This window comes from Papio anubis, chromosome 16 (assembly GCF_008728515.1).
Source record: "Papio anubis isolate 15944 chromosome 16, Panubis1.0, whole genome shotgun sequence".
Classification (NCBI taxonomy): Eukaryota; Metazoa; Chordata; class Mammalia; order Primates; family Cercopithecidae; genus Papio; species Papio anubis.
This window is the reverse complement of record NC_044991.1, coordinates 19,107,930-19,124,277: the sequence shown is the minus strand read 5'-3', so window position 1 is coordinate 19,124,277 and position 16,348 is coordinate 19,107,930. Positions and strand designations below refer to the sequence as shown.

Sequence of the window (16,348 nt, the reverse complement as noted above, 5' to 3'; positions counted from 1 at the left end):
TGGCTCCCACAGCAGCCAGCACTACCCGAGAGCCTTGGGCCCTGGGGGAGTTGTCAGGTGGGTGCATGGGGCCTGGGTCCCGGTCGCTGCTCTGCCCCTCACTGACTGACCTTGATGGGAGCCTGAACATCTCAGAGGCTGCTCCCCTGTGACATGGACCCTGGCGACCTGTACACCTGCATTACCAGGGTTGCTCTGCGTGTCAAAAGAGACAATGTGGGTGAAGCAGTCCCCTGGCGTCAGGTACCTTTTGTCAGAACTGCTGGGAGCTCTGTGGCCCAGGCCACCCCAGCTTACTTGCTGACCTGGGCCTCGCCTTCTCTGACTTTCGGTCTCCCTATAAAATTGGAGGGGTCTGACTAGCGACCCCCATCCCACAGAGATCTCAGACCCCCCTGCAGCCCCTGGTCAGCCCAGGGGAACAGACCCCATGTTTCTTCCCAGCAACACTGCCCACTCAGCGAGGAAGCAGCCGCGACGCCCACACTTCCTGCTGGAGCCTGCGCGGAGCCAGAGGTCCCTGGGGTGTGGCACCATGGGCAGGCAGGGGTAGGTGGTCAGGGGGCCCCAAAGGCAGCTGGCGCCTCCATCTGGGGCCTGTGTTTTGGCAGTCCTGGGGTGGGTGGCCCCCTTTCCTTCTTGTTCCTTGGTCCCAGAGGAGGGTCCTGTGGCCTGACCAGGCTCTTGCCTTCCCTGTGCTCAGGCCTCAGAAGCCCAAGGAACATGGCCTAGGTATGGCTCAGCCAGCAGGCCCCTCCCTGACGCGGCCCTTCCTGGCAGAGGCCCCGACAGCACAAGTCCCACACAGCCCCGGGCCTGGGGCCCTGTCAAGCGCCCCTGGCCCAAAGCAGATCCCGACGGCAAGCACAGGCCCGGAGCTGCTGCTGCTGCCTCCTTCCTCCTTCATGCCCTGCGGGGCAGCTGCACCAGCCAGGGTACGTCCTCCACCACCAGGCCTGGGCGCTGGGGCTCTCTCTTTGGTCTGGCTTCTGGTGCTCCTTCTCATACCATAGCTGTACTCATCATTTCTGGAAAACCTTGGCACAGGGAGGCCACTCATCCATTTGACAAGCATAGGTAGCCACTACACACCAGGTCCAAGGGCCACAGCAGTGAACAGCCAGCCAAGGGCCCTGCCATCCTGAAGCGTATATTCTAGTCAGAGACAAGCAAAGAAAAGCCCCTGCCTGCAGGCCAGTGACGTGGCTGCAGATCACGTAGGGTCCTGCAGCCACGGTGAGAAGCAGCCTGGGATTTGAGAAGAGGAGGAAATCGGGGAAGGGTTTTGGCAGGGAGCACCATGGCAGGTTTCTGTGCAGGCTGTGGTCACCATGACCTTGTGGTCCAGACAAGCAATACTGGTGGCCTGGGCTCAGCGGTTGCCATAGAGGGGACGGATACTCTCTTGGCGGCCGATGAGGCAGGATATGCTTTGAGGGATTTGCTGAGTGAGGGGGAAGAAGGAATCCAGGCTGATTTGGGCTGCTGGCTTGAATAACTTGGGGAACAGAGTTCTTTGACTGGAAGAAGGAACTGGGGGTGGGGACTGGTTTGGGCTGAAGCGTCAAGAGTGTTTTGAACCAGGTTCTTGATGTCAAACTTGAGAGAAAGCAAACGTTGAGTCTGACCTTCAAGGAAGAGGTCAGGGCCAGAGATTGAGAAGAATCCTCAGCACAGGCCGAAGGTAACCCCAGAGCCGCTGCGGCCTCTAGGAGGAGTACAGGGGAAGGAGAGAGGGGATGAGCCTCCAAGTGGGGAGCCTGGGCAGGGATGGCCAGGGGGTGTGAGAGCTCAGTAATGGAGTGACAGCTGCTCTCAGGCCACCAAAGCAGCTGGTTCCTGAATGGGGATGAAGGGGCAGGAAGGAACCAGTTCCTGTGGTGAGTTAGGCCTTGTGGGGCCACTTACCCTGGCTGGAATGGTGTGTGGGGTTGGAAGGGTTTTGACCCCTGTCGGGTGATGGAAGGGGCAAGTCCACTCTCACCAGGAGAGGAGGGCATGGAGGAGGCTGTAGAGCGCTGGACTCTCACTCACCACTTCTCACTGACGTCGAAGCTCAGCAAGGTCATGAGCTCAGAGCAAGGTGGGGGTGGAGTTGGGTAAGGCTAGGAACAGCTGCTCAGGCGGTGGAGGCGCGAGGCGGACTGTGGTGACACGGGGTGCTCCCTGGTTGCTTGTGGGACTTTCTCCTACAATACCAGGTCCTGTGTGCAGGGGCAGGCTCGACACTGGATGAGCTAGCACGGCCAGTGCCTGGGAAGCCCAGCTCCTGCAGCTGGGGGCCTGGTCTTCCCCCACCCCTGCAGGGCAGGCAGTGACAAGGACTTGGTGTCCCCCTCCCCGGCTTCCTCCTAGCTTCCCTGCTGAGCATCCACCCTTCTTTCCTTTGCAGGCGTCAGCACAGCCGGCTACTCCTAGGGATAAGCCCCAGGTCCCCCCATCCCTGGCCAGTGTCCCTGACCCCCATCTACTCCTTCCTGGGGACTTCTCAGCCACCAGGGCTGGGCCTGGGCTTTCAACTACAGGTGTGTACCTGGGGCCTGTCAGGGCAGAAAGCACTCAGGCCACTCCCGGACCTGGGACTTGCTATTTACCCTGGTCCCAGAGGGGAAAATGGTCTGAAACAAGCTTACTTCTGTCGCCATAGGCAGCCTGGACCTTGAGGCTGAACTTGAGGGGATCCAGCAGCAACTACTGCACTACCAGACCACCAAGCAGAACCTCTGGTGAGCCCTGCGAAATGCCCTGCGGCCCTGGCTACAGGAGCAGGTGTTACCTGGAAAAGTGGGCGGGCAGTTCCGTTTCCCCTGAGCCAGCTGCCAGGGTCCTGTGGGTGGTCTTGGTCTAGCTATGGAGGGGTGTGGGGAGCCCTCAGTGTGTGCTGTCCAGAAAGGCCCCATCTCCACCATGACTCTTGACCTGGCTTGGTGCTGCTTAGGAAGGCCCCAGTCAGCCTCACCTATGGACAGAGGCTCTGCTTCCTATAGGGGGATGATAAAGTTGAGCAAAACTCTAAAAACTCGATGAGGCCATGCTGTCCCCAGTGACTAATTATAACACTGATATTAAAGGTGCAGAGAAGGGCTGGGTGTGGTGGTTCACGCCTGTTCCCAGCACTCTGAGAGGCTGAGGTGGGCAGATCACGGGGTCAGGAGTTCAAGACCAGCCTGGCCAATATGGTGAAACCCTGTCTCTACTAAAATACAAAAATTAGCTGAGCATGGTGGTGCACGCATGTAGTCCCAGCTACTTGGGAGGCTGAGGCAGAAGAATTGCTTCAACCTGGGAGGTGGAGGTTGCAGTGAGCCGAGATCACGCCATTGCACTCCAGCCTGGGCGACAGAGTAACACTCCATCTCACAGAAAAAAAAAAAAAGTGCAGAGGAGACAGGCCCGAGACCCACTGCACTCAGTGGTCTGGGGACCATCATCATGCAGCAGCTTCAGAGCTTCGACAGCAACAGACTCTGGCACCTCATCCTTGCCTCTGCACAGGGGAAGAGAGACAAGAAGTGTGTTTTCGCCCAGGCCCACCTGAGTTGCTGTCTGCTAGGGAGGGCGGAGGAGACTGGGAGAGGAAAAAGAAGTGTTCGGCTCCCAAGCAGGGGCCTGCAGCTCAGGTCAGGGGCCCTACCAGACCGTCTTTCTCTCTGCACCCGACACCCGCATCAGAATTAGCTGAGGTGCCGCTCTCTGAGCCGGATGGGGCTCTGCCAAGGACCCAGCCTGGCAGGCAGCAGGTATCTCCACCCCTCAGGTCCTGTCAGCGGCAAGCGAGCAGCCTGCGCAGGTGGCTGGAGCTGAGCAGAGAGGAGCCTGGACCTGAGGACCAGGAAGTAGAGCAGCAGGTGCAGAAAGAGCTGCAAGAGGTGAGGCCCGAGGCCATCCCCAGGTGTCCGTAGGGACGCCCCGGGCTGTGTTCCCTCTCAGCCCTGGCTGTCCCTCTCTGGCCCCAGGTGGAACTGCAGATCCAGCAGCTGGCAGAGGAGCTCCAGGCTCAGCGCCAGCCCATTGGCACCTGCATCGCTCGCATCCAGGCCCTGCGGCAGGCCCTGCGCTAGCGTGTTTGCCCCAGGGATGCAGGTGCTGGGCTGTCGGGGAGGCCTCAGGCCACCTCCAGGAACAGAACACAAAGTTATAAGTTTTATTTTTTTATTTCAAAATGTTTTGCCATTAAATGAATTACTGTTCAGAAGTCTCCCACTTCTCATACAAAAATACTGTGCTACTGATACAGTTGAAAAAGTTCAATGATGGCTCTCCTGCAGGAGAAATTCACAGCGTCCCCAGGGTCAACATGAACTCTGGCCCTGTCCCCGCCATTGGGGGCTCCCCAGGCACGCATTCCTGATAACTGGGACAGGTTTTCCAGGCACTGACCGACTATCCACCAAGGGCCCTCTGCCTCCCAGACAGACCCTGAATCAACAGCAGCAACTTTCCCACATTTCATGTAGGGATATGGGGAGGACAGGAACTCTCCCCTGTCCCCAGCTGGGCCTACCACCTGCCTGCCCTGTTCATTCTGGTGCCATGAGGCAGGTTCAGTGATTAGTCTTGCCTGCTGCAACGAGGACCTGACCAGCTCCAGAAGGTCACTCATCAGGTCCTACAGAGGTCTGTATCATTAATCAGTGTCCTCAGAAGACACTGGCAGAGTCCAGGGTGATGCATTCAGCCACAAGCACAAAGACTGCTTTTTCTAAAGAGCAGGATGAGGTGAATTTGGGAACAGAAAGCAGTTGTCATGAAGGCTGTGTGGCTCTGCTGGGGGAAGAGGCATCCACAGTCTGTGCCAAGGAGGCACCTCACCCTGTGCAGCAGGAGGGTTAAGGCCAAAAAACAAAAGGGGCCAACAGAAAACAGCCCAGGTGATGGGGAGGAGCAGCAAGAAAAAATGACAATTGAGACCAACTGAAGGTTCAGTCGGGAATGCAGGATCTCCCGTCTATACAGTGTTTAAAAAGATCCAAATGTGACAGATCATTCCAGCCTGCACTTTTTATTTGTAGGGAGAAGGAACAGGATAGGTTGAGGGCATGACAGGGGCTCTCACCACCTCTTGTCTGCACCTCCGGAACAGGTGGGAGCCGAGTCATTCAAGTCCTACCTGGTCAGATTCTCACCCACCCTGAGGCAGGCCCTCACCTGGATGGCCTCATGGGCCTCCCTCTCTAAAAGACCCTCACTCTGTTTGGAAAAGATCCCTTAGCAGCCATAATCAGGAAAGAGGCTCTAGAGCGAGCCCAGGGCCTCCCCAAAGCGGATTTTCTGTCCTGTTTTCAGCTGGAAATTGAAGTCCTTGGGGGCCTCAAAGATGAGCACAATGGTGGAGCCCAGGTTGAATTCGCCCAGGTGCTCGCCCTTGCGCATGGGGACGCCCTCTCTATTGGTGTGCGTCACGAAGCTGAAGTCGTTGTAGGAGCCCTTGCTGTGCCTCGGGCTGTTTGTGTGCAGGTCCTGTGGTGATAGGCTGGGAGTCAGCGGGGCCACCAAGTGCACAGTGTCACCCCACATGTGTTTGGAGTCCCACCCACTCCCTCTGTTGCTTGTCCCCAACACCACCCAACCCAGCTCCAAAAGGGAGGTGGGGATGGCATCTCAGGGCCAGGTGGGCCCAGTCTAGCCAGATCTCACACACAGCATTGACGCCTGCTGTGAACTAGGCCCAGGAAAGACGGAACAATCGGACCCAGTGGTTTCCATGCATGGTGCTGGGAGAGTGGCACCTGTGGGAGCCAAGGCCGCTGATCACAAACTGACACCCAAAAAGGCAGCCCCTTGGGACAGGGTGGGCAGCAGGCCTGCGAGTGCTGACCCCCTCACATGCTGTAACCAACATGAGCCACCCCGAGCTCAACGCTCCCTTTCTGTTCCCTCCTCACTCTCACCTTTGACCATGGTTCCTAGCAGAAACCAGGTGCCAGGCAAGGAGGTTAATTCCCTCTATCTCTTCCAGCCAATGGTGCAAGAAGGGAGGGAAGCCTCAGCTGGCTGGCAGGTGGAGCGGCCCATTCTCAGGACAGCTGTTCAGCAGAGCCATGCCTGACCAGACATGTGGCCGCCCTAGAATTCAATCCCAACCCATCTGCTGCACAGCAGACAAGGCAGGTAGACCCAAGAGGTCCAGCCCTTGGGCTTTGGCAGGGCCTACACTCTGCTTACCTGGTCAAAGTAGATGCGAATGGAGCCCACGTTGGTGGCCCCCACAGCTGTCAGTGAGAAGAAGCCATGTTTCCAGTCCCCCGTCAGGACTACCCGCTCGTTGTGGCAGAAGAGCTCTTTGATCCAGCGAGCCATGCCAGGGTTCACTGACATCAGGGAGCCTGCAGAGGCAGGGAACGCTGCTACTCCCTGTCCAGAGCCCAGTGTGTCCACTCCAGGGCAGCCAAGACCCAAAGGGACTCATGGCCTGTTGCCCTGATGTCATTTCCAAATGACACTCGGCTGAGCCGAGTGGGCCCCATGGTCCCCTGCCCACAACCAGCCTGCATAAAGCAGTCAGCTTCTGGCCTCGATGGCCCTGACCTGGAGCCTGGTCCCCTGACACCAAGAAGCTGAGAGCCTCTATGTGAAGCCCACAGAGGCAGCTCCCCCCACACGCTGGCCCTGGGCTGACCTGGGAAGTGGCGCCGGTGGGACACAGTCCAGTCCGTGGGGGAGTGGAAGCAGTGGTAGTCCCCGGGGGCCAGGTAGATGACACAGTGATAGAGCTCATTCCCTTCCCGGGTGACCAGCTGGTTCTTGAAGGAGTCACACGAGGCGGCTGTGGGGTAGGAGCAGACATGGGGCCACCAACACAGTGAGCACCCAGCACGGAGCCCGAGTGCAGTCTGCACATGGATTCTCAGGGAGGCCCCACATGCCAGCCTCAGCTCCTTCCCCAGCATTCCCCTCCCTCCCGGTCCAGCCACACAACAGCAGGGCTGCCTGGCCCCGCCTGTGCAGTGACCCACCTGGCGAGAAGGGCAGGTCCTCTGTGTAGGTGCGTGGGCCCAGGAACGACTCCAAGGAGTAGGTGACCCCCTTTACCTGCTCCACCTCGCAGTTCTTCACTTGCCCAAAGTTGAGGATCTTTCCATCCGATGGGCTGATCTGGAAGGACAGAAGAGGCTTGCTGCCAGGGAGAGGAGGGTCTCCTCCCCCTAGAAGACAGCCCCCACCTCCCCTTGTCATCCTGCTGCTTCCAGATATGCTGGAGACCAGGGGGCTGTGCTGGGCAAGTGGAGTCCCAGCTGTGGAGGCAGGAAAAAGTCCTGTTTCCCCCAGGAGGAAAGGATCGGGCCTCACCACACTGTGCAGGCCGCAGACGGGCCGGGCCTGCGGCTTCAGCTTGCGCCGGAAGAACTCGCTGAGGTTGCGGTAGTGATGCAGGTCCTCCACGGCGGCCTCCTTCATGTTCACCCCGAAGGTCCAGATGTACAGGCTATAGACGGGCCTGCGCAGCCAGTGTGGCAGCTCCACCTGGTTGAGGCGACCCCAGGCCCGTGACAGCAAGCGTGTCGGCACTGACTTGTACAAAGCCACCTGCAGGCCACAGGGCAAGGGGCTGAGTTGACCACACTGCCCCAGCTCCAGAGAGCCCAAGTACTGTCATGAGCCCACATCTCACTTCAGGAGAGAATCTGCACCCCACGGAGGACACCAGGGCCCAGGTGCCCCACGCTGCTTTTGTGATGTGGCTGTTTCTCACTGGGAACCAGATTGCACCTGCCAACTCCTGCCACACAGAGTGCTGGATTTACGTACAACTCCAGTGGTTTTCGCCATTTCATGCAAAAGTCTAATAGCAACTGCCCCAGTCCCAGAACGGGAGATGGCCAGCAGTCTTACTTCTTAAAGTGGGGGTCGGAGACGGATCTGACCCTAACCACAGTGTGTGACCCTAGCCACGGTGACCCCAGTATCACAGTATGTGGAGAGGTGGTTGGCATCTTGCCCTTGGTCACTGCCCATATCCCAGACCACCAGAGAAAGGAGGCTCCCAAGTACGTGGAACAAGTCTACAGCCCAAAATGTGTCCCTCTGTCTTAACAGGAAGTGAGGAGGACACTCTGAGCACTAACATCAGGGATTTTCAGATGCAGGTCTGCGATGTCGCTGTCACCTGGGCCTGAGCTGCAGACACAGGGTCCGCAGCCCCCACAGGTCCAGCCAGCACTCTGAGGGCCTGGACGCAGCAGTCTGAGAAGCCCTGAGCTCCACCTCGGCCCCACAGCAGGACTTGTGTTCAACATTCTACTGTGACTGAGTCAGGCCATAAAGCTGTCTGCACCTGGGGTTCCTCCCAGGAGGCAAAGGGAGATCGTCCCCTCAGGCCCCTCTGTTCTCTCTTCCTTCAGGGAAGCCTGGAGCACCTGAAGACAGACGATGGCCTGAGGACAGGCACTGGGTCCCACTGGTTGGTCCCAGAGCCCTCCAGCAGGGCCAGGTACCCAGGAAGTGGCAGCCTGTTAGTGCTGCTGCCACTGTAGAAACTGCCTCTAATTGGTGGCTGCTGCTTCTCTAAACACAACCAAGACACCAACGCCCCAAGGTGTAACAGTGGTTTCATTCCAACTTTCAACACCTCTGCAAGGTAAGGAATTAGCAGCTCCCAGAGAGCTGCTCTTATCCCTCCCAGCTGATTCCCAGTCACACAGAAGGGCTATGTGAGCCCAGGCCCTTCCCAGGCACAGGTGGGAGCCTGGGCTAATGTCCAGGGTACCTCAGTGCCCCTGAGCTCTGATGACACCAACCTGACAAAGGCCCAGGAACAGGGTTTCCTCCTTGGGGTCAACCTGCCTGGAAAGCCAAGGGCAAGAGTGAGCCCTCTAGGGGCCGGGAGGGGCCAAGCCAGTTCCCTTGACCATTCCTGGGGCAGGCCTCTGGGCTCCTTAAAGGTGTCCTCACCCTAAGGAACCCAAACAGGATCCATCCTTCCTGAACCACCCCTTTGGCATCCCAGAATTAATTTGGCTTCTGCTCAGAATCACCTCTAAGCTGTTTTCTGCCTGAACACAGAAAAGTCAGAGACAGACACCATTTTCTGAATCCCCAGCCTGGGTTCCTTCCAGAACCGGAGCCCCAAACGGCAGAAACGAGGCAGGCTAGGGGAGCGGGCAGGGCACGGCATGCCCTCGCAGTCACTTCCGCGGCCCAGGTAGTGGCCTTTTCAAAAGCTGCCCTGGCCTTGCCCACCAATGAACCTTCCAACCCTGACCCACTGAAGATGACCCTCTGCTTCTGACAGCTCGCCGCCACCTCAGTCTCTCCTCACCCCAACCTCGGGCCTGCCCGGAGGGCAGGTCCGGGCCACAGGGCCCTGTGCACACTTACCCTGCTTACGGGCCTCCATCCCACCCGGCTGAGCGGTCTGAGGGCGCCGAAGGGCAGGAGGTAGTAGAGGACGGTCAAGGGCCAGGAGCGCAGTTTCAGGGCGGGTCTGGACATGCAGCTCAGCTGCCCCAGCCTCCGCCTCAGGGCCAGCTGGGGGAAGTGCAACCTGCAGGGCACAGGTCCATGCACAGCCAGGTCAGTGGCCAGGCTCTAGGCAGGACCCAGGAGACTGCTACCTGCACCCAGGGCAGGATTCCTCCTGTCTACCCACCCTTGTTGGCAAGCTACCTTGCCATGGGGTGATGGAGCCCAGCAAACACTGGCTGTGCCCCCTTGTCCCAACCCCATTCTGAGTCAGGGGTTTGGCTGCCTCAGGCTAGCAGACTCATTTCCCAGGCTCTGCCACCCGCCAGCCAGCTGGGGAGGACTGGGAATGTGGGGGCAGCCGCAAGAGGAGAGTCAGGCCCAGCTGCGGGGCACCTCTCAGCCGCAGCAGCTCCCAGCAAGGGCCTCCAGACCCAAGTACCTGGGCCCAGGGAGGGGAGAGCAGGGTGCAGGGCCTGCCTCACATTCCTCAGCCTCCATGGCCCAGGACAGTGAGCCCCAGGGGCCAGCTCTGCCACACAGGCACTGGCATGGCAGTGCATAGCACTGAGGAGCTACGACCCAGCCAGCTGGGTAACCATTTGCTCAGTCTTCTGCTACCATCCTTTGCAGGATCTGGGATATTCTTTTCATGGTTCCAGGCCCCCTCTTTCCTCACCTGCTAAATTACGGGGCCAAGGCCAGACAAACTCTCAAAGGGAGCATTTACACCCCACCTACCAGCACCACACAGCTACGGTGCCATCTATCTGCATGGTCTTTCTGTAACAAGCCAGGTTCTGAAAACCCATCCACAGGTTTGTGAACAAAACCTCCCCACCACAAGCTCTCAAGCACCTGCCTGCTCTGCTGGGGCTGCGCGCGCGCGCACACACACACACACACACACACACACACACACCCAAGCCCCTCCTTTCAGCAAAGGTGGATACACACACACACACACACACACACAAAGACCCAAGCCCCCCCCTTTTTTCAAATGTGATCCCGCCTCTCCCCACCCTCCCAGCACAAATGCAGGGCACTCAGCAGGGGCTCAGCTTCACCAGAGCCAGAGCAGAGGCTGGACGAGCCTTTCCACCACAACCCTGGCCTCCTGAGCAGAAACAAGACCCACCCCACCCTGTCCGTGCCTAGGCCTAGCAAACGCTCCTGAGACCCAGGGTAGCCAGCAGGAGACCACACTGCCATCCACTCAGAACGTCCCCAGGCCTCAGTTTCCTCATCTGCAAAGTAACTGATTTGGCTAATCTACGGCTGCCATCTGGGACTGTGCTCTCAAGAGAAGCTGACTCCTCTCTCCCAGTCGCCGAGCAAACCAAGGAACAAAGCGGCATCTCAGCTGATAGAAGCAGCAGAGCAGGAAAGGCAAACCAGCAGCGAACCCCGCTCAGGCTCAAGCTCAGAGGCGGCTGCATCTCCGCAGCTCCCGGGTGCCTGCTTTCTCTCCCATCCCACCCCGGTGTATTTTTAAAAGGTCCAGGAAGGTGGCAGGGGCCAAGCAAAGACAAATCACTGCTCCCCTCTGGCTTTGCCACCTGCCCCACTCACTGCAGAAGAGCAGGGACCAATCGGGAAGAGCTGCACCCCTCCCGCGGGCAGGAAGGGGGATGGGGAAGCCTCTCCCCCAGGCGGGGTGCAGAGGCAAGGGTCTGGGCTGGGAGGAGGGGGCCTGGGAGCACCAGGGTAGGGAATATCACAGGCCTGAGGTCTGAGGCCCGCTGGCAGCCTCCCCCTGCTGGGCCCTCCTCGTGGTTGGAACCAAAGATACCTGAAGCGGGCTCTCCGACTCAGGGCGCTCAGGCCCCCCAGGCCGGGCCCCTCCAGCCTCGGGGGCTGACCACCAGTCCCCTTGCCGCCACCTCTACTGCGAGGCCGCTGGATGTGAACTCTGACCTTCCGGAGGTCGTGGCGGGGAACCGTGGGGTTAGGGCGCGGTGGGCAGCATCTCACCATTTCGCCGCGCGGAGCTCTGGTCCTCGCCGCGCCTCTGACTGACACATCATGGGCCGGCACAGGGAGGGCGGGGCGAGGCTCACTCGATCACTCCCTTTGTTTTCCTCTTTCCTCCCCTTCCCCCGAGCCAGCGGATCTCCTGTGCTGTCACTGCTCCAGGGCCTCTGCCTCTGCGAGGCCGGTTGGTGGCGCCGCTTCCTGGGCTTGGTTCAGTCTTGGTGGCTCACAGGGTGCAGATTAGAGGGTCAGGGCTATTGCAGACAGACAGGCACTAGTCACACACCTGCTCAGGTCACCTGCTCAGGGCTTGCAGCCCAGTGCAAAAGCCCCTGCACTGAAGCCCACTGTCCCCAGTCCTGGCCACCTGCCCTGTCCCTGCTACCCGGGGCTAAGCCAGCCTGCACTGCTCATCCTCTTCCTTAGCTGGTCTGGGGAGGCAGCAGGGGGCAAGGCCCTCAGGCTGCTGGGTCCAGTAAGCCATGACAGGGAGGGGACCAGCCACTGCTGCCAGGGTTTTCAGGCACCACTCAGCTCCAAACACACAAGGTGGGAACTTGAGCCCCATGCTCCAGGCCCAGGCCCAGCACCGCGTCAGCCGGTCTGCGGTGTGGCCCCTCCCTTGCCAGGACCTGACCCATTTTCAATTCAGGTTACAAAGTAGCATCTGAGGAATGAGATGAGCGGGAAGCCACGAGAGGCGCCCTGGTGAGAACCTGGCATCTTACCTGCTGTGGCTCTCTCCTCACCCCTCCTGGCCTTGACCCCCGCCCTGCAACACATACACAAAATACCCAGCTCCCTGCTCCAGACCTTTCTCAGAAGCTGTGCATGTGGGGAAACCCAGCCTGGGGCTGGGAACAAGCCAGGACTGCAGCCCAAACCAGTTCCACTCCCCTTTTTCCATCTTTGCTTCAGAAAAGCATTTTGGCCAGGGGGGAGGACAGGCCCGGCCCCTACAAAGCCTCTCCACGTTGGCCTGCACAGATAGCGGAAGGACGAGCAAACATGCCAAAGCTGCTGCTATCACAGCCCAGGCAATCAAGGCCCTCCAGGATATGGGCTGACAGGGGGCCCACCCGTCCCGTCCTTCACCCCCAACCACTGCCCAGGAAGGGGGCAGGCACCTGTCACCATCCTTAGATGATGAAATGTGGCCCCAAGAGCTGCCGCCTAAAGCAAAGAATAGGCCAGACATGGCCAGCCTGCTGTGAGGCCGAACTCAGACATCACTGTGGTCGCGTGCGGTCGAACATCTGACGCCCTGGCAAACCCTCCTCAGCCACAGAGGAGAAGATTCCACCCGGGCACCTGCCTGCTAGAGTCACTGAAGCCCCGGGTATGGGATTCAGTGGCCTCTTGGAGCCAGGACAATAAGGTGACTAAGGTCTGGACACAAGCATGGATTTCTCCACTGATCCAGGCAGTGGCTGGGGCTGGCCCAGGCCCCTCTCCTAAATGAGCGATGGAGACAGCTCACTGCAGGTGGGTCAGGCAGGAGGGCACCTACCCACCAGCAAACAGATACACACCAGCATCCTCCCTCGAGAAGATGCCGGCACCACAAAATTGGCACAGGCACAAGAGGCCCATCCCATCGCAAGGCCCAGACCCAAAGACACCCCGGCTTCAGCCCCAGGGTCCAGGCCTCCAGGGCTGTGTCACTCCAATCACTCCGCCAACATACTGAGCACACACCCCACCCTCCGTGGCCCAGCAGGCTCCATGCTGGCTTCCTGCCAGCTACCAAGGAAACAGAGGGGTAACAGCAGTCAGAGGTGAGCCTGGTGCCTGGTTCCAAAGGGGAAGCTCTTTCCCTGGTGGATAGAGTGCAGGCTTGGAGCTGAGCTCACAGCCAGGATTCACAGGGAGGCAAGCATGGCCTTGAGGGGAGGCAGAGAGGAGGGGCCTTGGGGAACCCCAGCCTCCTGCCAGTTTTCCTCCCTGATCTACCATGTGGGACAGTGACCACCACAGCCCTGAATGTATCAGAAAGATGAACCCAGATGAACCTAGTTTGGCCAAAAACCTTGGGTTCTCAAAGCAGGTTCCCCTGTGAGCCTTGGCATTTCATTCTTCCATGGTGCTGTGAGCGGCTGGGTCTGGCCTCCAGTCTCAGAGGGGACCCTACTAAGGAATCGAGGCACATGAAGCCAGGGGCCAAGTCAGATGCCCATCAGGGAAAGGTGGGCCCTGGAGAGGCTAAGAACCATCCTGAGAGGCCAGGCTGCAGCACTGCACCTGCTGGTGAGCCCAGTGAGGGCATGGGGTCCTTGCTCATTCAGATCCTTGACATCACAGTTCTGCCTCTTCTAAAACAGGCACCGAGACCAGGGTGTCAGTGCCTCCAAATTACCACCTGTGGGCCCCAAAAGATCGCCAGGAAGGAAAATGAATCCAGCTTTGCCCCAGGACACAGGCTGAGCACTGCCAGTCCCTCTCAGAGCTGCAGGATAGAGGGAAGGGGCGCTTAGAGGTCGCTGCCTTCTTGCTTCCCAAGGGTAAAGCCAATTCCTTGGCCAGCAGTGTTTCTGGCCTCCCTATTTCAGAGCCCAGCTTGCCCTCTGCCTATGACAGCCCTGGAACCCCAAGCCAAAGATTTCATCCTTTCTGGCTGTCTTGAGGGTGACATGAGGTGGGAGGCTCAGGCCCTGGATGAGGAACTTGCAAGAAGGGTACCCAGAATGGAGGAAGCGCTGACACCTTCCCTCCCTTCTAAGCCTCAAAGACATTCTGTGGAGATGAGTTTAGGGTTGTGACCAATAGGACTTTAATGTCATTACATGGCCTAAGGGCCAGTCACCTGCAACATGAGAAATCAGAGGGCCTTGTGGCTGGTGACAACCTGGTCACTGCAATTCTGGCAGCCTTCCTCTACCCCTGCCCTGAGAGCAGGGAAAGGCCTTGGCAAGTCACAGGTACTCTCTAAGTCTTGGTTTGTACATCTGGAAAATGGGAAAGGAAATTCCTGCTACCCACTCCCTTGAGGCTCAGAGCACAGCTGCAACCATGGCCCAGAATAACTGCTCAGAAACCCCACTTCCACCTAGGAGCGTGACGCAGCCTCAGACCTGGCTTCCAACACCTCACCTCTCCAAAAACTCAACCTCACACCGGTGGAGGCAGGGGTTTCCACCACAGGAAAGATGAAATAAGAGGGGCTTAGGTGGCAGTTCTAACACAGGAACCCAAACTTGCGGGCAGTGACTGGCCCTATGAGTAGGAAGCAATGGCTGGCAGGACCCTATGAGGGGTAGGGAGCACCTTTGTCAGGACATGCTGTTCTGGGGATCCATACCAGAGCAGTAGGACAATGTCCCCACCCATCCCTCACCAACCAGGGTAAAGACCACAATACCTGCCCCCCCACCAGTGGAATGGAACATTCCAACTGAAGTCGATGAACGCACCCAGGCCAGGCAGCAGTTACTACAGGTTGGGTTGGGGCCTGCAAGCATGTTGTGCATGCAGGGGAGGTGCGTGTAGGTACAAGTATGTGTGCATGTATGATACGTGTGTAGGTGCAAGGGTATGTGCATGGAGGGGTGCGTGTATAGGTGTGAAGGTGCGAGGGTGTGTGTGGGGGGGGTGTGTGGGGTGTGTAGGTGTGAGGGTGTGTGTAGGGTGTGTTAGGTGTGAGGGTATGTTATGCGTATAGGTGGTGTGTGCGTGAGGTTACGTGCATGGAGGGGGTGTGCACGGGTGCAAGGTGTGTGCATGTAGGAGCCATATGTGTAGGTATGAGGGTGTGTGCATATAGGGGTGTGTGTGTGTGTAGGCGCAAGGGTGTGGGGTGTGTGCCTGTAGGGGTGTGTGTGAGGGGGTGTGTGCGTGTACGGGGTGTGTGTAGGTGAGGGGGTGTGTGCCGGTAGGGGTTGTGTGCGTGAGGATATGTGTGTGTGGGTCCGGGGATGTGTGTAGGGGTATGCGTGTATACACTTACAGTGCTGCTCCTGTTGGATTCTGGTTCAAGCCTTAGCAAGGCGGAGCAGGCAGTGAGGGATATGGCACTGTCGCCTGCAGCCCCCAGTCAGCTCTGCCGGAGGATATGGAGCCTTGCAGCTTGTGTGTTCAGCCAGGAACCCTGAGAACTGGCTCCTGCTATCTGATGGGAAGCGCCTGGAGCGCCAGGACCACGCCTCTTGAAGCCTCAGCAGAAACCTCCAGGGCCCCAAATCCTGTGTCCAGTGGCCTGACTGCGGGCCGTACACTCCCCTGGGGAGGCGGGGAGCGAGGAGGGGGGCTGACTTTCTCCCCAGCTCTGCTGAGGCCTGGCCACCAGGCAGCGGCATGCGTCCAGTGGGGCGACAACCCTGCCTTCCCTGTATTCCTGAGCTAGAAGTAGCCAAACTTTCCAACTAGGGGACGGGGAAAATGGTACTCCCTGGGCGACATGGACCAGGGAGCAAAGAGAAGGGCCCAGAGGCGCCTTTCAGCCAGCCAGTGGCAGGCAGCCCAGGAGGCTCTGGGAAGAGGGCAGGCAGGACTCGCCCAAAAACAGGGAACCTCCTCTCAGACAACCCTGGGCGCTGAGGGGAACCGGCTCTGGGCAGAGGCAGCAAGCCTGCCACCCGCTCCCTGGCCCTCCGGCGCTGCCCTCTTCCCCAGGCACCCTGCCCCCAGTCCCTCAGGCAGCGCGGAAGAGGAGACGGGAGCTCTCAGAGCCAGAGGCGCCCCAGCCCGGGCCCCGCCAATGCCAGCCGGCACCCCCTCACTTCCCACAGCCGCCTCACTGCTGGCGCCCTCCCCCACCCATACCCCCTCACTTTCTGCAGCCGCCTCACTTCCCGTACGCACTTCCCGTACCCGCGCTCGGCAGGAGATGGACGTGGAGGAAGTGAGCTCACGCAGCCCGGGCCCGGGCTGTGCCCACGTGGGAACGGAAAAAAGCCCACGACTCGCTCGACCCTGTCCGCAGGGCTCCTCAGGCCGGGCAGCGTCGTCGCAGCTGGGAGAGGCCCACCTGCGA

The 16,348-nt window shown here is 59.2% G+C and overlaps 2 protein-coding genes across 36 annotated transcripts in view; one reads left to right on the top strand and one right to left on the bottom strand.

Moving 5' to 3' along the window:
- SFI1 (SFI1 centrin binding protein) overlaps positions 1-4,195 on the top strand; it is a 114,722-nt gene extending 110,527 nt beyond the window's left edge. For 8 of the 18 annotated variants that reach the window (XM_031655960.1, XM_031655968.1, XM_031655959.1 and 5 more), the window contains 6 exons: positions 445-549; positions 704-935; positions 2,393-2,525; positions 2,648-2,726; positions 3,758-3,869; positions 3,957-4,195. In XM_031655960.1, coding sequence (XP_031511820.1) covers positions 445-549; positions 704-935; positions 2,393-2,525; positions 2,648-2,726; positions 3,758-3,869; positions 3,957-4,061 — 766 coding nt within the window. In that variant the 3' untranslated portion in view covers positions 4,062-4,195. 18 annotated transcript variants of the gene reach the window in all.
- The window catches only part of PISD (phosphatidylserine decarboxylase), a 45,033-nt gene continuing 32,823 nt past the window's right edge, over positions 4,139-16,348 (bottom strand). For 11 of the 18 annotated variants that reach the window (XM_017944567.2, XM_031655935.1, XM_031655936.1 and 8 more), the window contains 7 exons: positions 11,380-11,633; positions 9,319-9,484; positions 7,291-7,527; positions 6,957-7,095; positions 6,620-6,766; positions 6,166-6,326; positions 4,139-5,460 (listed from right to left, as the gene is read on the bottom strand). In XM_017944567.2, coding sequence (XP_017800056.1) covers positions 5,236-5,460; positions 6,166-6,326; positions 6,620-6,766; positions 6,957-7,095; positions 7,291-7,527; positions 9,319-9,484; positions 11,380-11,432 — 1,128 coding nt within the window. In that variant the 5' untranslated portion in view covers positions 11,433-11,633 and the 3' untranslated portion in view covers positions 4,139-5,235. Of the gene's footprint in view, positions 5,461-6,165; positions 6,327-6,619; positions 6,767-6,956; positions 7,096-7,290; positions 7,528-9,318; positions 9,485-11,197; positions 11,634-15,322; positions 16,061-16,185; positions 16,342-16,348 lie in introns of those variants that run through there. The other 7 variants (XM_017944566.3, XM_031655934.1, XM_031655942.1 and 4 more) reach the window with 6 other exon arrangements.